Source organism: Notamacropus eugenii, chromosome 2 (assembly GCF_028372415.1).
Source record: "Notamacropus eugenii isolate mMacEug1 chromosome 2, mMacEug1.pri_v2, whole genome shotgun sequence".
NCBI lineage: Eukaryota > Metazoa > Chordata > Mammalia > Diprotodontia > Macropodidae > Notamacropus > Notamacropus eugenii.
Genome location: NC_092873.1, coordinates 461798769 through 461823503, shown reverse-complemented (window position 1 = coordinate 461823503; position 24735 = coordinate 461798769). Strand labels below are relative to the sequence as shown.

Here is a 24735-nt window from a genome sequence, read left to right as displayed (position 1 = left end):
ATTTATAGAAGAATTGCTTTATTTTTTACTCTAAGATCAGTCTGTTTACATTATCTCTCTCTTCTTGTGCTAATATTTGTCATTTATATTTTTGTGAATAATCATTAATTTTATTTAAGTACTTGAATTAGCATGTAATTATAAATATTCCCTGATGATACCCTTAATTTCTTTCTGATTATAGCTCTATATTTCCATTTCTAATTTTGGTGATTTGTGTTGTACCTCCTTTTTTTCTCTTCGCTAAAGGTTTATAAGGTTTATTGGCCTTCTCAAAAGTCAGTTCTAGGCTTTATTTATTAATTTAATTTCTTTTAAAGTTTTCAGCTTTATATAATTTGTTCAGCTTTATTAGCTTTCTTTTTGTAAACTCTGGTTTGGTTTTTTCCTGTGTTCCTTAGACAGTGTCTTTAGCTGCAAATTAACTGAAGTAGTTTCTACTTTTCTGTCTTATTGCTGTCAGCACTAAATTGTTTGCTCTAAGAATGGTTTTGGCTTCAGCCTATAAATTGGAATGTGCTCTTATTAGTGTTTTTGTCAACTTTTTAGCATTCTTGTGGGTTTTTTGCTTTCCTTTTAAAGTCAATTATTTTATACACACATACACACATATACAAACACACATATGTTTTTTAAAGTTTCCATTTGGGTGTGATCAGACTACAACAGGTTACAAATGAGAAATTAGAAGTGTCATAAAGAATATCCTTGAAGAAATGTTAGACTGAGGGAAAACAGATGGGCTGATCATATATCAAGAACAGGAAATAACTGGACAGCCTGACTATCACATTAAGTTTGATGCAACATCAGGGAAATTTAAGAAAGGAAATCAGCATGTTGGATAGAATCCCTGTTGCAAAATTGTGAAAGAACATGAAAGGGAATTGTAAAGGAATAAAAAGCCTGAATGGGTTGAATTCAGCAACATTAGAGGAAATACCCACGTCAGTGATATCATGGATCCTTTGGAGTAGCCTTATATCTTTTATTCATGTTGTTTATTTCAAATTTATTGCATCATGATCTAAAAATGTATAGGTTTAAATTCTGCCTTTTTGAAATTAAGAGCTTCTTTGTTAATACTGATATGCTCAGAATTGTGGATTGTTCCACTTTGGCTTGATCAAAATGTATTTTTCTTCTTCTACTTAGTTCGCTTCATGTAGCTACCTTTTCTAGCTTATTAAATAAATAATTATGATTTGGAATTTCTTTACTGTTGATCTGAAAATGAAACTTTGGGATCCTCTTCTATTATTATTTTTGTAATGTTAATATGTCTCAATACTGTTAACTATTGGATTATTTGGTAAGCAATAAATTAAAAATGGTTAAGCATTTATTATCTATTGTTTCTTCAGTGGTCAGCAAGTGTATTAGGAATTGTTAGTGAATGAGTAGAAATGAACCTAATAGGAATGGCAGAATGTTCTCTATCAGAGGCAGCTAGGGGATGCAGTGGATCAGGAAAATCTGAGTTCAAATCTGGCTCTCAAACACTTAAAAGTCATATTTGTCTTGTTCAAATCAAAATCATCTTCCAAATCCACTGTTCAATACTATTTTCAGTGTGATCCTTATTCTACTATAACTGATCTATATTGGTAGAAGGAATTTCTTCACTGGAAATTCCCTATATCAACTAAATTACAAGGCTAGACCAAAAAATGTGTGCATATGAATATATACACTCATATATGCATATGCATGTGTACGTATAAACTTTGTATTTTTGTTAGTCATACTATACGTTTGTATCTCAAACTTGTATTTGTAGTTCAAGTTTGTTTTCATTCAGTTATAAATGCTTATATCCCATAATTCATGACCTCTGCTATATAGAGTAGCAGACTTAAAGTAAGACTATATTTGGAGTTTCTCCCTGACTGCTTACATAAGATCTTTTCTTACATAGATTTTTACTGATAAATTCTTTGAGGTCTTGCTGACTTTTGAATGGTTATCTTTTGGCTTTGAATGATTATCCTTTGAGATAACATGCTCAAATGTGCAAGATGAAAAATTCTTACACCTAACTTTGGGCCTTTTTTTCCTCTGTATTATTACTGATGAGTATGAGGTTTTGTTTCTTTTTTTTTTTTTAATAGGCAATGCCTTTTTCTCTTTTAAAACTTTAAGGATCTCTATTTCTCTGGATAATTCTAAAATCTAATAACAATATACCTAAGAGACATATTTCAGTTTCTCTCTTTCTTTCTTTCATACTTGGCCACTTAGGAAAATTTTCTCTTTTTAGTTTTTCACATGGAGTATAATTTCTCCCCTTTTCCTTCTTCTTAGGAATCCCAGTTAATAAGTTTTGAACATCTTGGTCTATGTTCCAAGTCTACTGCTTTGTGCTGTAAATCCATTCATGGCTTTAAAAAAGCATTGCTGTCTTTTGTTTTTACATGGCCCTTATTTGCTGAAACTATTATCTCAATTAATCTATTTGCTCACTGTTTAGGATTTTAAAAAGTAAATCATTATGTCATTAGCAAATAAGAATGATTTCATTGCTACTTTGCCTATCTTTATGCCTTTAAATTCTCTTTCTTTTCTTATTGTCATTGCTAGAATTCCTGGAAATAGATCAAATAATAGCAGGGAGCATGGGCATCCTTGCTTTACTCCTCTATTTACTGGGAAAGCTTCTAATATGTCCCCATAACTTATGATGCTGGCTTTTGACCATTTGTTCTTTTTAAGATCCATTTCTGGGTATGTTCTTCCATTTTATTTTCATTATCATTGATCTTTATTTGCTACTCCTCTGGTGATTTTAAATTTTCGGTGTTGCTTTGCATTTTTTCTAATTGTTACTTTATCTCATCACACACTTTTTTTCTGACTAAAGAAGATTCTTTTGATAATTTTTACAAATATATAGTGTGCAATTTGTTTTGTCCTTTAGCATTTCTTACCTCACTGCTAGAAGTGCTTCAACATACATTTCTCTAGAAATTTTATTTCCTGGATCTTCTATTTTATATAATTCATTGGTTGTGTTAGCTTTACCTTTATATACATTCATTAGCTAATAGATTCTTTTCTTGTCCTAGTTTATGGGATATTTTTCATCGTTTCTTTTTGTGTTCTTGGCTTTCCCCAAATCTGTTCAGGTGTAGTACTGTTTGAAGGAGTGGTTGAGGCAGGTCCAGCTGGCAGGGCTCCTGGGTGGCAAGAACCTACAGTTATCAAAACTTAAAAGGAAAAAACCTGGCCATCTGGCTTCTAGGATAGAAATACCAGCCTAGTTATTCAAATTCTGGCATTCGGCAAGCATTTTGAGGTTTCCTAGTTGGGAGCTGGGTCTTAACCATAGAGATTTCAAGGTGTCAGAGGCTGGAGGAGGCCTAAGCTTCAAGAGCTAGGAGAGGACCTCAGTGAAATTTCATGGCGAGCACAGCAAAGTCCTTGTGTCTGGGAGCTTGGCCTCAACAGTAGGATCCTCTGTGGACCTCTTGGTAAACAGTCTGTTCTCAATGGCAGAGATAATGGGAGACTTCATTTGAGAAGGGAGCTGGGGCAACCTTTTTGGATGGAAATAACAGCCCTGACCAGGCAGCTGAGGTGACACCAGGACAAGTGTACTAGGAATTAGTAGCAAATGAACAAAAATAAACCTAGTGGGAATGGCAGTGCCCTCTATCAGAGGCAGTTAGGTGATGCAGTGGGTATGGAGTCAGAAAGATCTGAGCTCAAATCTGACCCTCAGACACTTATGAGTCATGTGACCCTGGGCAAGTCATTGAACTTCTGTCTGCCTCAGTTTCTTCAACTGTAAAATGGGGGTGATAATAATAGTACCTACAAAGAACAAATGAGATAATATTTGTAAAACATCTGACAAATAGTAGAAGTTTACTAAATGTTTCTTTCCTTCCTTCCTCCCACCCTTATTCTGTTGTTTCTTTGAGAATTTATGACTTCATTCATTTTTACTTTGCTCAGACTTCTGTTTTTCAGAGGGTATCATTGAGGGGATCTCATTAAATCTGGTTCCTTGGCTTCTATTTATTCTAATATCTAACTGAGATTCTTTATCTTTTTTTTTAAACTGATGTTACCATGTCTTTCTTCTGACAGTTACTAGCTGTGTGACCACGGGCAAGTCAATCAACCTCTCTGCGGCTCAGGCAGATCTCTAAAACTGTAAGTTATAGATGGGTAGCCATTTGTCAGTGAAGGTAGCTCCCACACCCATGATACTTGGTACATAGAAAGTGAAATAAGTGATTTCATTTTTTCATTCTACAAAATCCTCTGTCCTTGCCATATTAACATGCCCCTAAGGAATAGATTCCCCTTTTTCTCACCCCTTTCTAGCACTGGCAACTATTCCTTCATTTGTCACATTCCTAAAACAACAGTATGGATATTCTATGAAGTGTCACCATTCACTCCAGGCAGGATGGAAGGATATCCTGTACATAGGATATCAAAGAAATGAACAGAGGGTTTGGAACCTTCCCCATTCTAAGGGAGAACAGTGAAAAGGTGGCTCAGATTAGGTAAGAATATAGGTCTCTAATTAAGACCTTCAGTGCTTACCATGCAAGTTCCCAAGCATTCTTAAGTTACTACCTTTTCTCTAAGCTCCAGGGGCTTAACCACAGCATCTGAGACTTCTGTGACCTCTTAGTCAGCTTTTTTTACTACCCCCGAGCCTTAAGCTGCCCTTGAAATCTTCTTACAAGCTGCAGCTGGTGCAGAACATGACCCAGTCCATCTGTTTAGAGGATTGCACCTGCAGCAGCCAGGCAGGCCTTCCCTCAGGAGCCCTAACAGGAGCCTGCCTGCCTTCAGTATTATGCCTTTATTAGACCCCTTATCTCAAGTTAAGCGCATACCTTTTTTTAAATCCTTCCAAATAACCTGCCTTGGGGCCATTTTGGTCATTCAGTCTCCCATGCTGACTTTCTAAGAAGGCTACTGTGTGATTAGATTTAATAAGACCTCAGAAAATACGATAGTCTCTTTCTGATTTTTCTCTCCTTTTAATTTTTTAATTTTCTTTTAATTTAACTGATGCCACCTGCTCTTATATCACACTCATTTCTAATTCTCTTCCCTCTCCCTGCCCCCTCCACCCACAAGGTTTCCCTTCTAACAAAGATTATAAAAGAAAAAAAAATAGTAAAACCATAGGTACATCAGCTGAGTCTCATTGAATATTCCACATCATTATACAGATGATAAAAGGAGGCTGAATGAGGCTAAGAGATTTGCTGAAAGATGTAAGAAATCTACATCCCAAGCCCTCTGGTTCCAGAGACAGTATGCTTTCCACTGTGCCAAGCTTGGTCATTGTAACTGAATAACAGGGAGTTTCATTGTATCCTTTTTGTTGACGTTATTATAATCCTACATACTTTCTCCTATTTTTCACCCCCATCTTTTTTTTGGAGGCAATCAGGGTTAAGTGACTTGCCCAGGGTCACACAGCTAGTAAGTATCTGAAGCTAGATTTGAACTCAGATCCTCCTGACTCCAAGGCTCTCCCTACTACACTACCTAACTCCCCCTGTCCCCTTTCTTTTTAATACGAACTGGGGAAATCAGGATAGGCCTCTGAAAGGAGATGTCACCTGAGCAGAAACGTGAAGGGCAGAGGGTGCTCCAGTACACCTGTGTAAAGGGATGGAGACAGGCAGGGAGCGCTGTCGCTGGGGAGCCAGTAGGAGCACAAAGTGGGCTAATGGAAGCAATGAGTGCTCAACCTGGAAAGCTAGGCTGCAGCCAGACTGGGGAGGACTTTAAATGCCAAATAGGCATTTGTCTTTCATCCCAGATGTAATAGGGACCCAGTAAAGGTCCTTGAGTGTGTGTGTGTGTGGGGGGGGGGGGGGGAAGCAGTTACCATGGCCTGGGCTTTAGGAAACATCATTTGGCAGTTATGTGGAGGATGGGATGGAGAGGGGAGAGAGTTCTGAAGGCAGGGAGATGGATGGAGAGGCTGAGGCAGTATTCCAGGGGAGGAGCGATAGGGATCTGAGCTAGAATGGGTAAACAGAGAGAAGGGGACAAGAGATTTGGGAGAGACAGAATTAACATGACTTGGCAGCTAATTAGATATGGGTGCTGGGTGAAGCTAGAGACTCGACCCCCAGGTTGTCAACTGGGTGACAGAAAGAATAGAAACTGGGGAAGGTAGAGGAAAGGTGCTTTGAGGGGGAAAGGGATGAGAATAAATACTTATATAGCACCTACTATGTGCTGGGCACCGTGCTGAACACTTTTTACAAATATCTCATTTAATCCTAACAACAATCCAACAAGGTGAGTACTATTATTATGTCCATTATATAGATGTGTAAACTGAGGCAAATAGAGTGGTTTTGGTTTTTATTTTTGAGGAAACAGTTGGGATAAAAGATGTTGAGTCTGAGGTATCTATGACACATTCAGAGATGTCCAACACACAGTTAGCCATGTGGGACTAGAATTCAGGACAGGGATGAAGCCTGGATATATAGATTTGAGAGTTACCTGCATAATCAGTCAGTCAATAAGCATTTATTAAGCACCTACTGTGTGCCAAGCACTGTGCTAAGTATTGGGGAGACAAAGAAAGGCCAATGACAGTCCATGATCTTGAGGAGCTCATAATCTACTGGGGGAAACAACATGCAAATAATTATGTACAGTAAGATACATACAGGATCAATTGGAGAGAACAAGCAGAAGGCCCAGAAGCTGGGGTGTTAACTGGGACTTGAAGGATTCTGTAGAAGCTGATGAATGAATGTTTATGTACCCACCCTCCAAAGGACCATTGGCTTTCTCGGCAATACTCCACCATAGTAATCATTGTTGTAAATCATGTCAACTTGAAATCCAGAGGGCTCAACATAGCATAAACAAAGGGTGTGTCCATTCTGGTTCCATTTATGGCCCAATCATTTTGTCAATCAATATTTATTGAGCATCTACCACGTGCTCAGCATTCTGTTATTCTACAGTATCATCCTTATATTCAATATCCAAACATTCTCAAATTCCCATTCCCAGCTTAAAATGTGACCGTTTCACATGTATAGATATGGCCATTTTAAATCCTCAGTTGTATATTTCCTGGTTTCTCCAAGTTTAAGTCTGTGATATCCACTGGGGATTTAATAATTTCATTAATTTATTCATTCATTCTTTCAACAAATGCTTGCTGAGCACAAAGTCCTATAATATGGCAAGGGATGGGGATGGCTGCAGATGATATAAAGATTAATAAGACAGTCTCCACCCTCAAGAAGCTTACAACCTGGCACTTTTTGACAGACATAAATTGCTTCCCTCGACCTTTCCAATTTTCTTATATCTTACAAATTCTGCTCCTCCCCATACTCCGTGATCCACACATTGTTTCTTGAACAAGACACTCTTTATCTCCTGACTCCAAGCATTATCACTGGCAGTCCCCCATGCCTGGAATTAACTTCTTCCATATCTCTGCCTTCTGACTTCTCTGGCTTCCTTCAAATTCCAGCTATAATCCTATCTTTGACAAAAGGCCTTTCCCAAATCTCACTTAATGCCAGTACCTTCCCTCTGGGACTACCTTCAATCAATTCTGTATATCTAGCTATCTGTCTACACACATACATAAAAATATATATACACACACATATATGCGTGTATATACATATATACACACATATATACAAATATATTTGTACATAGTTTTTTTTTCTTTTCAAATTGTCTCATCCATTAGACTCTCAGTTCCTTGAGATCAGGGACCATCTTTTGCCTTTCTTTGTATCCCCAGTGCTTAGCACACAGCAGGTGCTTAATAAATGTTTATTGATGGGTTGGTAATAGATTTTTTTCAAAAGCATCAAAAGTTCACATTGACTTCACTCAATTACTATCATAGGCAATGCTATTCTCTGCTTATTATTTGGACCCATCTTGGTTCATTGGAATTTCAGCAGAACAAAATAAAGTGGGATTGTTAGGCAGAGTCTCAGTCGTGTTCGTCCTATGTTGCCAAAGAAGACCATGCCATCGGAGAAATGATGCCATGACTTGCACTTGACTTTGTTTTGCGTGAAGGAGGGCTGTGCAGGTCACCAGCCTCATTTCTCCTCCACAGTCATCTGAATCCAGTGGCCTGATATTCCTCAGGATTACTGGAGATGGCCCAGGATGCACTGGGAGACCTTTCTGGAACCACTGCTGCCACAATGAAACATTGTGTCCAGATAGTCACCTCTTAACGTGAAGGGTTAGCTTTAGGGAACTTCTCCCAGGTACTTCTCCTGGGTCCTGAAAAGCAGGGAAAGCAGAGGATGGAAAAGGGGATCCCTATGTAGGAAAGCTTTTTCTTATTTAATCTCAATAAACCAAATCACGGTCACACTGGCCAAATGATTTCTAGTTACCATGTAATTTACGCAACTGGATAAAATTCTAAGAACCCAAGGGCTTTAGCCCCTGACGCAGAAAGAAGGCATTTGTGTCTTCAATGGCCCCCTGGAGTGGGCTGGCAAAGAGCGATTTGGCCTGTGTTCTTGTGCTTTTTTGGTCAGTTTATGTTGCCCCCTCAAGGCCATCTGTTTATTGCAAGGACTTTGTAGCGCAACCCGCCCTAGTCTCCAGAAGCCAGGAATGACCATGACTTCAGAGGCCCACAATCCCCTGACCATTGGCCTCTGTGTGCCCACACACTCCAGTTCCCAGGGAAATTCCTCCCCAGAATCTGGAATTCATTTCGAGAGAGGTCACAGGCAGGCATGTGAACAATGAGGCATCTTTGTGGTTGGGGGCAGGGAGGGCCTGTCTGAACTGGTGTCTTCTTTACTCCCACTATATCTTTGAAGTCACTGATCATCTTATAGCTGGAAGAAGAGGGGAGTAGGGGTTCATGAGGACTTAGAGAAAGAGAATGGAGCCTTAGTCCTCACTTTCCCACTGGGTCTTGGGTCTGAAAGAAAACCATTCTCTCCCACACACTTTCCTCCTCAGCTATTTTCCCTTTCCAATTCATGGAGATTATTTGCCAAGTCAAACTTTGCCTCCAATTTACCTCGACAATCATGGGCAGACCTACTTCCCAAGCCTAATACCAGTCTGATCCACAATGCTGCTCGTCCTTGAGCCAAAAAGAACACCAGCCCCAAAAATACTCTGCCATCTCAATTTAGGAACAGGAAGTTTGAGCCTACAAGTGTAGGGCTGACTCTAGAGGAAGCTAGATAGTAACTGCTCATGTTTATAATATTCTTTACCATTCAAAAATGCTTTCCTCAAAACACCCAAATGAGATGGAGAGTATATTATTATCCACATTTTACAGATGAGTAAACTGAGGGCTGGAAGGGCTAAGTTGCTTGCTTTTAGTCATGTAGCTAGTTCCATATTAATTTCACTCTAACACACTGCCTCCTGAGGCTGGGTTTGGCTACAACATGGACCATTTCTACTATCAGTTCCCCTTTTCCTGTTTTTCAGAACCCTGATGGCTGAGGGTATTCTAACTATCCAGAACTTCCCTCTTTGACTTCAAAACCCAAGCTTATCTTCCTTTGCAGTATCCTATACAGAGGACCTTGGATTCAAATCCCACCTGGGATGCTTCACCTAACTTCCATGGATCTCAGTCTCCTCATCTATAAAATATAAGTGTTGGATTAGGTGACTTCTGAGTTCTCTCCACATTCTAGATCTAGTGATCCTATGATCTTACGATATCCCTTCTTCCCCTAGTCAAACATTGCCTATTCTGTTTCCCATGCCTTTTGAGCTCTGATCTCTAAGCTATTTGTTTATTAGATATCCAAAGACAAGGGCTGACTGGTGCCAGCACTTGTTAAACTTTCAGTATGAGCATCTCTGCCTTTGGAATTGGAAAAAAGCTATGCATTAAGGTTTGATTTATTGTTTTGCTGACTTCTAGATTTAAAAAGTGAAAGAGAAAATGTTAAGGATGCAGATTATTAAATTATTACAATAATTAGACTGTGAGCTTCTTAAGGGCAGAAATTGTTTTTTTGCCTCCTTTTGTATCCCTAGCACTTAGCATAGTATCTGGTACATAGCAGGCACTCAGTCAATGTTGACTCCTGGACTGATTGGAGATTAAACTTAAAAGAATACCTTGGTAGGGCAGCTAGTGGAAAAAGTGGATAAAGAACCAGCCCTAGAGTCAGGAGGAACTGAATTCAAATCCTATCTCAGACACTTACTATCTGGGTGACCCTGAACAAGTCACTTCACTGCAATTACCTCCCCCCAAAAGAGTATGTCTTAGGTACATTTGTTCTCAAAGAGCCAGTTGTTAAGCATTTCCCAGCACACCCCTGGATATCAGTTACTAGTCATCCAAATTTCATATGTGCCACTACCCCTTCTACACCACAAATTTGTACTGCAATAAAGACTTTGATGCCTTAATTTAAAAGAGTGACTCAAAAATGGAAATTTCTAGGACTGTTAGAATGTAGATGAGGCATTTGTGTGTCCTGGGCAAGGTTTGATAACAGGGTTCCTCTGCTTTTGAAAATTGTGTCCTCTGCGGGTTACTGCATACTAGAAGCTTTAAGTCTTCATCATAGCACATAAAACTTCACTTCCTGGTGACTCCATCATCATGAAGAACTCAATGTAAGAACACCTTCCCCAATGAAGAAGATAGGAGCACTGTATAGTATTCAGTACAAATAAGTCCCAGGAGATGTCTGAGACACAAAATGTAGGCACATGACAGATGCTAATTGTTTTTTGAATCATAGGGTTGAGAACTGAGAGGGACCTTGGAGATTGAGTCCAACCAAGTTCTTGTTTAACAGATTAGGAAATTGAGACCCAAAGACATTGTTGGGTTTTTTTTCTTCCTCCTGAGAACACACAGATAGGAAATACCAAACTAGGATCTGAATGCAGACCCTCTGACATCAAACCCATTGATCTTGACAGCAATAACCCACTCATGGCCTTTGAGTACTATGTTTTCTTTTAGGTTTGCAGACAATGTCTTTGTCTCAGCCTTGCCAAGTCAAGGTGAAAGTCTTGGTATCAAGGAAGAAACAAACTGTCTTTGCAACCTGGTATCTGATTTGTAAGATTTAGGAGGGCTAGTGACAGTGAAGATCATAGAATTTTATAGTTTGAAGGCACCTTAGAGATCGTCAATCCAATCATCTTCTTGACAGATAAGGAAACTGAGACCCAGAGAGATGAATGACTTTCCCAAGGTCAGTGGGAAGAGTCCCTCAAAAGAAAGGGGGAAATTAAATTGCTTTAGATCTTTAGAAACTAGGCCAGCTCTGAGAGAGTCATCCCTGACCAGTTCTGGTGGGTGGAAACCAGAGACATAAACTCCCACTCTCTGAGAAAGGAAATCCCCTAAAGTGGTGAGTCAGAATCCATCAGGTCATAATGCAGAGCCTTGGGAAAGCATCCCTGGGAGCTGGGAAGGAAGAGTTGGAGGAGGGGATTGAAAATGCTATTCCCTTTCCCTCTCTTCTCTCCCCAGCCCTCCCTCCTTAAAAACTAATAAACCATCCTTCCCTCAGGGTGAACCTGGGGCCACTGCCTCCATCTGCTGAAGACTTGTAGAAACACAGCTTTAACAAGCTCTGGGATGTCCTCTGCTTCTTCCAGGGGTTCACCTTTGCCACTTCTGCTAAAACCTGATTCAGGTGGAACTGGACTAGCAAGAACTGCCCTGTTCATTGGGAGACCCTGTAATCAAGGCCATTATCTGAGCAAGTGCCTGTCCTGTACCTAGAAGATGATACCTGGGGAAGGCCAAGGACTCTCCTACATGCTCAAAAAAATATTCTAGTAACACGCATACATGTGTGTGAAGAGATGTGTGTGTATATATGCTCATAGACTCCCATATACACCAACTTGGATTGTTGCATAATGGACAAGGCCAAAGGCCTGGGAGTCAGAAAGTTCTTCAGGATCTAGCCTTGGCTCAGTCACCTTAGTCACCTTTTCTTTGCTGTGCCTTAGTGTCCTCATTTGTAAAAACATGGAAAATAATATCTACACTACATTTCTCCAGGGCTGTTCTCTCAGGGAGGGGGAAAGGATGGAGGGATAGAATTTAGAACTCAAAACTTAAAAAAAAACCCCAAATATTAAAAAATTGTTTTAACATGTAATTGGGGGGAAATTTTATATATATATATATATATATATATGTGTGTGTGTGTGTGTGCATACATATATATGTATGTATGTATATTTGCATACATGCATATACACATATATATACATACTCAAATGAAATTGCAAGGGCACCAAGGGTTAGGGGCAGGTAGGTGGTACAGTGGATAGAGCATCAGCCCTGGAGTCAGGAGGACTTAAGTTCAAATCTGGCCTCAGACACTTGACAGTTACTAGCTGTCACTTGGGCAAGTCACTTAACCTCAATTACCTTGCAAAAAAAAAAATCCCAGCTCTCCCATTGACTAGCTCTGTGACCTTAAGCAAGTCTCATCCCCTTCCCTGGACTCAGTTATTTCATTTGTAAAATGAATGTCAGACTAGTTGATTTCTAAGATATCTCTCAGAAAGTCTATTATTTACAGGTCCTAGAACTCCCTGAGGCATAAATAAAATTACTAACATATCCATTGTCTTTGATCCAGAGATTCCATTCCTAGGTATATGCTAAGGAGGTCACTGATTTAAAAAAAGTCTCCATATACACCAACATATTAATAACAGCACTTTTTGTGGTAGTAAAGAACTAGAAACAAAGTATGTGGACATAGATTGGGGAACAGCTAAACAAATTGTGGTATATGAAGAAATGACAATTCTAATGGATCACAATAGTTTTAATGTGAACAAAGTGCTTTTCAAATATTATCTTTTGATTCTCACAAGTGCTTGGGGAAGTATCACCCTCATTTTACAGATGAGGAAACTGAGGTAAGAAGAGGTTAAGTGGGTTGCCCAGGATCACATGGCAAGTCATTTTTCTGAGCCTAGATTTGAATTCAGGTATCTTCCTGAATCCACAGAAGTCTGGTAATACTGAAATATGAACTGATACAAATCGAAATAAGCAAAGCCAGGAAAATCATATGACTACAACAATGTACCAATGTAACAAGTAATAAGTGAGTGTTACAAAATTTCCTTGCAAACATGCTCTCAAGGAAGAAAACTCCTTTGCAGAGGTGGATGTGCTCCATGGATGTGGAATGTTTCATATATTTCCAGATTTTTTCAATGTATTGATTGGTTTTGCTGATTCCCCCCTGCCCCTTTTCTTTAAAAAATATTCTTTATTCCATGGAAAGGTTCTGTGGGGGAGAGGGGGAGGAAAAAGGGAGAATACTGGGAGAAGTTTAGGTGAAGGACAAAAAAATTATTTTAAAGAAAGAAAAGAAAAAACGATCAGGACTCTTTCTCTCTCCCCAGACTGAGATTATAAGGACGTAGAGTAAAGTAGGGCTTCTTACACTGCTCATTCAACTGATGGCCCATTTCTCTTCCCAGCATTCCTTTGGAATCCTCCATGCCTTTGATCTCACAGAGCCCTTTGCTTAGACCTCACTTGTACAAGTATAAGGTATTATTTGCATTGTGTTTCACCATCTACCATCTGTATGACCACAAAGAGTCATTTAGCCCAAGACCTCATTTTTTTTTTCCATTTTGCTACCATAGGCACAAAGATCTGTAGAGAAATTTTAGTGTGCCCTCTGTAGTAAAAGACATTTGGAAACTTTGTCCAGACCCTGTTGGATGACATACTGAGGTAATCCTGGAGGAGTTTTTCACCTAAGAGACTTTGGTTTCTCAACTACCTGTGAAGAGATATATTCCAGGTTACCAAAGGTCCTAAATTACTTAAGGGAGAATTCCATGTAGTTTAGGAAGCTCTATAGGGACCAAGTTTTCTTCTGATATTGGAAACCAATTTTCTTTTCTTTTCTTTCTTAGTTTTAAGACTTTTTAAAAGAGATGTTGGACTTTATAACAGGAATGCTCACAATAATATATGAACTAGGGACTCCTTCTTCTGCAATATTGGGAGTCCTGCCCTTGTTCACTTCTGTGAGTAAATGTACCTTCTTCAGAATCTACTCATCCAATTTAACAGTCAACTTGGTATACTGAATTTGGAGCCAAGTGACCGTAATTCAAATTCTGACTCTGTCATAGATATATAAATATATAGACATATGTATATCTGTATGTATGTATATTACTTTGGGCAAATCATTTAACCTCTCTATCTTAGTTTCTTTACCTATATGTTATACGAGCTTAAAACCTGGAAAAATTCTGCCAGGTACTTAATAAAGGCAAGAATGTAGCCAAGAAAGAGGGGATAATGACCTTGCTACCTTAGCATTTGTTTCTGGGTGATGCCTTCCTTTCTTACTCATTTGCATGAAGAAGTTTTGGAGCCCTGGCCCCAGAGAGCACATAGCAGTTTACTGGCAAAGTCCTCTCTAAAACGATGTTGATTGAAAGCACATTAGCAATTGAAAATCAAGTAAAAAGCTAGGAGGAATTTCTAGTCCTGAGTCAGAGGTGGGTTTCTGATGGAGACTCAGGATTAGACTAATATTTATTAGCAATAAATATGGGTCAAACATAATTAAGCTTAAATACTCTATTTTACTGAGGCAAACTGTGTTCCAAAGAACTTGATACCTATAGTGAAGAATCTTCTGGAAAGGAAATGTCCATTCCAGTCAAGGCTGACAGAAAAAAAGATAAGCTCCTTCTAAAGTAGAAAAGCTCTAGAGGCTCTTTCCTAGTCCAATGCCTAGGTGTATTAAGGTTTTGCTTTTGTAGAACAGGGATGCCAAAAAAATCTCTGGGCTATAAGCTAAAATAACAAAGGCAGAGTCTACTTCTCTTTTGCGGAGAATAGATGAGGTCTTGACTGAGAACTCTAGCTGAAGCCAGAAGCAAAGAGGGCTTCATAATCTCAGGCTGTCAGATGTACCTGACAGCGACCACTACCAGACCAACAAAGCAACGCCAAGCAACAGCCGTGTGAGAACATAAGGGACTGAAATAACATGATCAATTACCTACTAAGGGTAAAGAACTTTCCCTTAAGGAGCTTACATTCTACAAACTAAATCGAGAGAGAGAAGTGGAGGGAGGAGGAAGGGAGGGAGAAATGGAGGTTGGGAGGGAGGGAAAGAGAGACAGAGACAGACAGAGAGAGAGAGATGGACAGAGAGACAGGAGAGAGAGGAGAGAGAGAAGAAAGAGAGACAGAGAGAGATAGAGAGAGAGAGGGAGGGAGGGAGGGAGAGAGAGAGAACAATTGAACAGATTGGTTTCACATAAGATAGGGCACTGAAATTGTATCTTAATGTAAGCTAAGGATTTCTGGAAGCAGAGGTGAGAGACTGTATTCCAGGGATAAAGGACAGTAGATATACAAAGGTACAGAGGGAGGAAGAGAAGAAAGGGAACAAACATTTATTAAGCACATATTATGTGCCATGTACTTTGCTAAATACTTCGAAAATATTATGTCATCTGATCATAAGATCAAACATTGATTAGGGGGAAAAGCTAATAGGCCAGTTTTCCTGGAGTGTTGAATTTGTGAGGAGAAGTAATATAGAATGTCTCTGGAAAGGTAAATTGGAGTTAAATGTGGAGGACTTTAAATGCAAGGCTGAGAAGTTTATATTTTATACTAGAGATAACAGGGAACCACTGAATTTTTATGAGGAAGGAAAGTGACAAGGTCAGACTTGAGTCTTAGGAATATCAACTTGGCAGCTGTGCAGAAGACAGATTAGGGAGGGAGAAAGACTGGAAATAGGGAGCCCAATTAGGAGGCTATTTCAGTAGTCAAGTAAGAGATGGTGGGCATGTGAATGGAGAGAAAAGACAGATGTGATTGATGATGTGGAGTCAACATAACTTGGCAATTGCTTTGATATAGAAGGATGGAGAAAAGAAGGATAAGAGAAGGTGAAGAGGTCAGCCAACTTAACCAATGTTAAGCCATTATATTTAATATTTCCATTGTTGGCTATGTAGTCAATGCTTTTGCTTTATGAGGCTCATCTTGCTTTTAGTACCTCAACATATTTAAACAGGATATGCTACAAAGTCCTTTGTTGGCATGACTTGCTGTCTTTTTTACTCGTTTATACTAGACTGTGAGCTCCCAAGGTGAACGCACAATGAGGGAATGAATGCGGGAGAGGAAGGAAGAGGAGCTCTGCCAGCCTTAGCATCTGCCCACCTCCCTGGTTTCTGTCTTCTTAATGTTTCCCCAGGGGGAGAACCAAAAAGATAAGTGACAGCTGTAAGAAGTGGAACACAAGAAAGGACTTATTTCTTGGGAACATATTCATCATCGTGGTCCCAGAGAGCAGCAGGAGAAAAGCACACTGATTGGAGCTGGCTTGAAGTCAGAAGCATCTCTCCCAACATTCTTATCATTACTTGGGTGCTCAAAAGAGTTTGTGAAGTATGGGAGGTGATGCTCAGAGTAGGGAGGAAGGAACAGAGTGGCCATGAGATCAAGATGCTTTTGACATGGCCCCATACAAATGAGTCTTAGTCTTAGAATGGTATGGTAATAAGGTGCCTTAGAGATAAAGTTGACTAGGATTCTACAAACTATTTCTGATAAGTAGCTATTTTTCACTACCTCCAGAGTCCTGAGTTCACCTTGAGAGGTTGTGTAGCATAATGAAAGAGATCAAAAGACCTGAGTTCAAAGAGTTCAAAGACCTGAGTCATTTATTAGACAGCTGAGTCAAGTAGTAGAATACTGGACCTGGAGTCAGGAAGACCTGAATTCAAGTCTAACTTTGGATACTTACTATCTGTGTGGTCCTAGGCAAATCATTTAACCTCTAACTGCCTCAAGTCCTGGTCTATGAAATGGGGGTAATAATAGCATTTACCTCCAAGGACTGTTGCAAGGATAAAATGATCATATTTGTAAAACACTTTGCACATCTTACAGCATTATATAAAAACTGTTATTATCACTACTAGCTATGTGACCTTGCGCAAGTCATTTGTTCTTGTTCTACTTGCATCCTGGAGGACCTCTCCAGACATCTTGAACTATATCTTGCCACTGGACCTAGATGGCTACAGAGGAGAAAGTGAGGGTGGTAATTTTGCACAGTCCTCCCTTATCTAAATTCAATTCACTTGCAAGTCATGGCATCACCTTCCAGATGTCATGGTCCTCTTTGAGAATGGAGGACAAACCACAACCTGCCGCCTAAAGTCTGTCATATGGAATGGTCTTTCTAATCATAAGATACTAGATAAAACAAATTGTTACTGTGGTTATTGTTACCTAGTGTGGGAATTAGGAAAGGTGTCAAGAAGGAAGCTGACAGTGAAGCTCCTGGGAAAGAATTCTGGCATATGGAGCAGGAGAGAAGATGACACTGCTGATAGCAGTTCCTCCTATAGCATTCCAGACAAGTATTTGCCTCACCTCTGCTCAAGGACTTCCAAAGGGTAACCCATAGATAGCCCATTCCACTTTTAGATGGTTCCAATAGTTCATTTCCCACGGCCCTCCCCCCCAAATTAGGTCTTCACTGGCCTCTTTGAAATGTCTGCTCATTACTCCTAGGTTTTATATGTCTAGAATTGGAGTTTGGGGTTCCGTACCATCACAGAGTCCCAGCATTGGAGGGGACTTTAAAAGTTGAACAATCCAGCCGTTACCTGAGTCAAAATCCCTCTATGATATCTCAGAAGTCTTTACCCAGCCTCCACTTGACTCTGGGAGTCATCCTTGACTGCTAGTCAGAGAGCTCACCACCTCCCAAGACAGTCTATTCCTTACTCCCTACTCTCTTTTCCACTGGAAGCACTGTCAGCTAACAAATATAGACTCGGATCTGGGAGTGCTTGGGACAGACACCTATAGGGACAGACACCTATTTTTCTCCTTTACAGGGTGAAAAATGTAAAAAACAACAACTTCTAAGCTCTTCTTTAGGCTGCTGTAATGCTGAGATGATTTGATTGAATAAATGGGCTCCGAAAATCACAATGATGGTCAAAATTATCTCAACTACAGAAGTGATGAAGGAAACAACACATGAAAATCTCCAAGGAAGGCTTCCAGAGAAGTCCAAGTCTTTATGGATGAGCTGGAGCCTCAAAATAAAATTATATTTCATCTCCTATTATCCCCTCAGAGGAATTGACTCATACCCAGCTTGTCTGGCAGATAATTGGGCCCATTGTTGTCACTTAAAAAAAAGTAGAATAAAATGGAATTTCAAATTGTCTTGGGTATGAAAAGCAATAAAAAATTAAATTGAAATTAAATCATGTGTTGTTTCCTTCATCACTTCTGTAGTTGAGATAATTTTGACCATCATTGTTATTTTGCAGCATTAATTAGTAACTCTCTTGGGACCTAGGACCACTTAGTCACCACCAGCTTCCATATCATACAGGTTTCTAAGATGCTATCACAGATCTTAGATTTAGAAAAGACCTGAGAACTCATCTAGCCCAACCTTCTCAACTTATGGATAGGGAAACTGAGGAACAGAGATTTGGGCTGAGGTAAGAACAGACCCAACGACCCAACTCTCAGTCCACTGAACCATAATGGCTCTCTTGGAGTGGCCTCTTTATTTCCTAAACTCAATATTTCCTCTCCCACCTCCATGCCCTTGTAATGGTTTTTCCCAATGCTTGTAATGTATTTCCTCCTCTCCTCTGTCCCTTAGAATCCTAAACTCAGCTAAGGAATCAAGGCTTGAGCAGCTCCTTCTGTTGAGGGACTTTCCTGGACACCCTAGTTAGTTCTTTCTCCCTCAAATTATCCTGCATTTCACTTATCTGTGCAAATGTTGCATTCCTTTCATTCATCCCCCAGTAAAATGTAAGGTCATTGAGGAGAGATTTTCTGCTTTTATATTTGTACCACCAACCCAGAATAGTGCCTTGGAATGTTTTTTCTTTTGGTCTATACCTGTGACTTCATTGGTTCTGGGAACTCTCCCCTGAGGAATATCTTCTACCGAATGGAGATCTGAGCCTGCTCTGAAACTTTCAGTCTCAGAGGGTTGCCTAGGCCTGGATAGGTTAAATAACTTATTCAGGGTCACATGACCAGTAAGTGTCAGAGGCAAGACCTGACCCTGGCTCTTTGTTCATTACCCTAGGCTGTCTTGGCTTTGCAAAAAGGGTTGTTGAAGTCATTTTCAGTCATATCTGACTCTTCATTTAGAATTTTCTTGGCAGACATACTAGAATAGTTTGCAATTTCTTTCTCCAGCTCATTTTGCAGATGAGGAAACTAAGACAAACAGAGTTAAGTGACTTGCCCAGGGTCACAGAGCTGTTAAGTGTCTTAAGTTGGATTTGAACTCAGGTTGTCCTGAGTGTGGAGCTCTATCCATGGCACCACCTAACTACCTATTTGCAAAAAGTGGGTGTATAATAAATGTGATTTGGAGTGAATCCCATTTAGCTTTCTTTACTCTCTGGCTTTTCAACATCTTCTGAGAGGTCTCTGCCTTTCTGTAGCTTTATAGAAGGAACTTTGTCTAATTGCCTAGATTCCAGCACAATCAAGCATCTTTCCTGTGTGTGAAAAGGCAAAAAAGAGACTTGTCCAGAGTTGTCATCATACTGGGGCATTTTCCAGTTTGGGCCTAGCTAGGATTTCTCTCCCTGACTGGTATTCTCAATTACTTAAAAGGTGACCTGACAGACACTGAAGCAACAGTACAAAGCTTTGATGGAATATTTCCAGAGCAATGGGAGATACTTTGAATATTGGAACTCCTGCCAGGCACCTAATATGAATAGAGAGGAGAATCAGAAAGAGTAGTATTCATTCAGTGTCTTCATAGAACCCTGTGCTCCCCATCATTGGCTGGCTAAGTTGTCAATCAGCATCAGAGTATCCAGTGACAGCATAGACACCAGTGGCTAAATTAGCACCCGCTTCATACCTCAGCTACTCAGTCCATCAGTGATATTGGTGGAAGAAGTAGGTGGGAGTCTTTCTCTTCCAGCTGCATTTTTATATATTCTATAACTATTTCTGGGCTTCCATTAAGACAAAATTCCTGTAGGTGGGCCTGCCTGTCCAACACCACAATTCTTTTTTTCTGTATAGACCCATTAGTGGGTTTCCTGATGTGACAGGAACTTTTAAAAATCATTTGAGCAGCTCTCTGGGGAAAGACACCAAGGAACTTAAACTAAAAATAATTCTTTCAGTACTCATTTTTTCTTATTTCACCACATATTTTACTGTTGATTTTCTTCCTTACATTTCATCTTACTCCTACCCTGCACTTTCCTCTGGGCTTCTAAGAGACTGACATTGAATAGGTGGGTTTTGTTTTGCTGCGACATCAGCTGAGATGCCTTTTCTGCCAAGGTCTCATGGTTGGTCCTTCATCAGATCCTCTTGGGGCAGTGAGGCCAGTCCACTGAGAACAGACAGTATAAGCAGCAGGCCCTATCTAGGGGTAGGGGTGGGAGAGAAAGTGTTCAGAGTGAAAGACCATGCAGTGCTCAGTCTGAGAATCTGGCTGCTAAGCAGCACTGGATCTTATGAGTTCCTGGAAAGAATGAATCACTAGATCACACAGACTTTTCCAAGGAAACACCACGTCCTGGCCCTACCATAAGAACCAGCGATGAGCTTTCCTCCCTTTGGCTAAGACCTGAACTGAGATAAATGTTCATCATCAGACTCTGAGTCCAAAACACAAGTATCAGAAAGGGCCATTTTGTGTGTTTTATATATATGTCCAATTCTTAAACCCATTTGGGGTTTTCTTGGCAAAGGTACCAGAGTGATTTTCTATTTCCTTCTCCAGCTCATTTTATAGATGAGGAAACAAGACAAACAGTTGTCAAAAGTGACTTGCCCAGGGTCACATAGCTAGTAAGTGTCTGAGGCCAGGTTTGAACTCAAGAAGATGAATCTTCCTGACTCCAGGCCTGGTGCTTTATGCACTGCCCCTCCTAGCTGCCCCACCTTTTATTAATTCCATATATGAGCATATCTCTCTCTCCTCTGAGAGAGGCCAAGAGTTATGGACTTGGAGTCAAAGAACTTGGGTTCAAATTCTGGCTTTGCCACTTGCTAGTTGTGTGACTTTAGACAAGTCATTCAACTTTTCTGGGCCTCAGTTGCTTCATCTGTAAAATGAGGGAACTGGACTTAGTCTCTAAGGTCCCTTCCAGCTCTGAATCACTGATTTTATGATCAAAGAATCACAGAAAATGAGAGCAATGAGGGTCTTCAGGGGCTATTTAATCCGAACCATGATCAAAGAAATTCCTATTATAATATCCCTGGAACGTGCCCATACAGGTTCTGCTTGAAGATATTTATTAAAGGAGAAGCCACCATCTTTAAGGACAGCATATTCCACTTTGGAACACCCCTAATTCTTAGGAACTTTTTGCCATCAAGTCTAAAATCAAGTCTTTCATCTACTTGTCCTGGTTCTGCTTTCTGGTGCCAGACAGAACAAATATGGCTTCTCCTCCACACAGCAGCTCTTCAAACACTTGAGTACAGCTGGCATATTCCCATGAGTCTCCTCTTCTCCAGACTAAACATCCCCAGTTCTTTCATTTGACACTTATATGTCATGAACTTAAGGTCCTTCACCATCCGGGTTGCTCTTCTCTGTACACTCTTTAGCTTATCAATGTCCTTCTTAAACCATGGCTCCCAGAAATGAATATAATACTCCTGATGAAGACTGATAAGGGTGGAGTATAGTGGGATTATCATCTCCCTGTTCCGGAAAGCTATTTCAATCCCAATACAGCTCAAGATTACTTTAGTGCTTTTTGGGCTGCCCTGTCACACTGCTGACTCATTGAATTTTCAGTCTACCAAATACCTCAAATCTTTTTTCAGAACACTTGCCATTCTTGCCATGCCTCTCCTGTCTTATAGTTGTGGAGCTGATTTTTTTTTGTACCCAAATGCAAGACTATGGTTCTTCCAAATCCTCTTCCAACCCCACCTCTTAGGATTCCGTGAACAGGGATTGTACCTGATGCAAATTCTTTGAAATGACTAAGCATTTTTTTGAATGTGAAAGAGATCATTCCCAGATATTGACCAGCAAGTTGGGGCAAGTATAATGTCAACCCTTTTCAGGTGGACACTATCTCTTTATTATCTATTACTCCAGCAGTACTTCAATCAGCATTTTTTCCCCTATACTCTAGGGCAGGGGTTCATAACTCTTTTTGTGTCATGGACTCATTGGTGAAGCCTATAGACTCTTTTAAATAATTGAAAGAAATACTAAATTTCCTTTTTAAAAAAATTTTCTCCTCCTCCTTCCCACCTTCCCAAAACAGCATGCAATCTCATATGGGTCCTACACATACATTCATATTAAACATGTTTTCACATTAGTCATTGTGTTTGTCTTTCATTGCTGAAGAAGACCATGCCATCAAAGAAATGATGACAAGACTTGCACTTGACTTTGTTTTGAGTGAGGGAGGACTGTGCAGGTCACCAGCCTCACTTCTCCTCCAGAGCCATCTGAATCATATTCATCAGGATGACTGGAGATGACCCAGGATGGGCGTTATCTCACATTAGTCATATTGCATAGAAGAATTAAAATGTATGGGAGAAACCATGAGAAAAACCAAATCAAAACCAAACATAAAAAAAAAGAGAGAATAGTCTGCTTCATTCTGTGTTCCCACTCCATAGTTCCTTCTCTGGATGTGGATGGCATTTTGCATCATGTGTCCTTTGGAAATGTTTTGTGTTCTTGCATTGCTGTGAAGGGCTAAGTCTATCAGAAAAAGTTCTTGAACACTGTGGCTCTTACTGTGTATAATGTTCTGGTTCTGCTCACTTCACTCAGCATCAGTTCATATAAGTCTTTCCAGGTTTTTCTGAAGTCTGCCTGTTTGTCATTTCTTATAGTACAATAGTTTTCCATTACATTCATATACCACAACTTGTTCAGCCATTCCTCAAATGATGGACATCCCTTCAATTTCCAGTTCTTGGCCACCACAAAAAGAGCTGCTGTAAATATTTTTGTACATGTGGGTACTTTTCCCATTTTTATGATCTCTTTGGGATACAGTTGTAGATGAGATATTGCTGGGTCAAAGAGTATGCACATTTTTGTAGCCCTTTGGGCATAGTTCCAAATTGCTCTCCAGAATGGATCAGCTCACACCTCCACCAACAATGAATCAGTGTTCCAACTCTCCCACATCTTTTCCAACATTTAACATTTTCCTGTTTTGTCATGCTAGTCAGTCTGATGTGATGTGGTACCTCAAAGTTGTTTTCATTTGCATCTCTTTAATCAATAGTGATTTAGAGCATTTTTGAAATGTTGAATTTCAATTAAAGATTAGTGAAAGTAAAGATGTAACTTGTTTTCCCATCCAAGTTTATAGACTCCCTGATATCTATCCATGGACTCCTTGGTAGATTGTGAACCCCATGTCAAAAACTTATGCTCTAGAACAACTGGGGTTATATTTGACTACCGTAATTCCACTCCATCAAAATAGCTTTTATCCTAGGCCAGCAGGGTTTCTTTTGTAAATCTTGATCACTTATTCAGATGAATTAAATGATATAATTGAATACTTTAATTAAAATGAAGAGGTCACCAGAGGGCTATCAAGGAATGGTTGGAGTGGTGAGAATTTCAGATATTAAGACACATCGCTGATGAGAAACCTCAGGGAAGGCCCCTTGGACTCCAGATTCATATCATGCAGTCACCTGCCTATTTGACTGACAAAAGCTTTTTTTCTTTTTTTAAACAACACTTCCTATTAGATCATCACTTGCCTTTGCAAACTCAGAGTGGTATAGAATCAGACCATGGTCAACTACCATCTTGTCCAAGGAACTTGGGAAGAAATGAATTCTTTTCCTCTTTCCTTTCTTTCATCCATTGGTAGAAATCCCATCCCTAAGGCAATTGGGATGCTGGAATTGAGGGATGGCCCAGCTAACCAAAGGCATCTTGAGAATTCTTGATGAACACCACAGAGCTGCCTTTGAGTTGAAAGGGATCTCAGAGATCTCCTAGTTCAATTTCCTTATTTTAGAGAGGAAGAAACTTGGGCCTGGGATTGAATTTGGTCTGGGTCTCACAGCTAGTACACGCCAGAGCCCAGACTTGAATGAAGATTTCTAAGTGTCCTCATCAGGGCTCTTTTCTTTAGACAAATTCTCATTCAAGATACTAACATTAAAAGACTAAAGATTTCTGATGAGAGTCAAGGCAAAGGCCTAAAAATCTTCAGCATTTTTCATAGGGCCATCGATTTAGAAGTGAAAGGATCTCAGAGACCATAGAATCCAACCCCTTCATTTTACAGATGAAGAAAAGAAGGGTCAGACAGGTTTAGTGATCCGTTCAGCAAATATCTGAAGCAGGCTTTGAACCCAGGCCTTCATGAGTTCAAGTCCATCACTCTATTTTCCACACCTGATACATCTCAATATAGGAGGTCTATGCTGTCATGATTAGGAAAAGAGGGAGCCACAGCTCAGGATAAGGCCACTGCCAGAGCCTGAGGCAAAGGAGACTTCCTCTTTTCCCCTTCCCCATATAAAGGTCTACAAGGTGGAAAGGGTGTAAGATTTGTAATCATCAGCTACAATATGGTTCTTAACCCTAATTTTGTTCAATAAGTCAGTTAACCTCTCTGGTCCTCTGTTTCTTCATCTGCAAAATGGGGCCAGAGAGGAGGCAGGGAGAAGTTGACCAGATGACCTCTAAGGTCCCTTCTCTCTGT

The 24735-nt window shown here is 39.9% G+C and overlaps 1 protein-coding gene across 2 annotated transcripts in view; it reads right to left on the bottom strand.

Moving 5' to 3' along the window:
• NMNAT2 (nicotinamide nucleotide adenylyltransferase 2) overlaps positions 1 to 24735 on the bottom strand; it is a 192854-nt gene that overhangs the window by 68379 nt on the left and 99740 nt on the right. The window contains exon 1 of one of the 2 annotated variants that reach the window (XM_072648433.1): positions 4558 to 4714. The exons of the other annotated variant lie outside the window; for it this stretch is intronic. Coding sequence (XP_072504534.1) covers positions 4558 to 4576 — 19 coding nt within the window. The 5' untranslated portion in view covers positions 4577 to 4714. Of the gene's footprint in view, positions 1 to 4557; positions 4715 to 24735 lie in introns of those variants that run through there. 2 annotated transcript variants of the gene reach the window in all.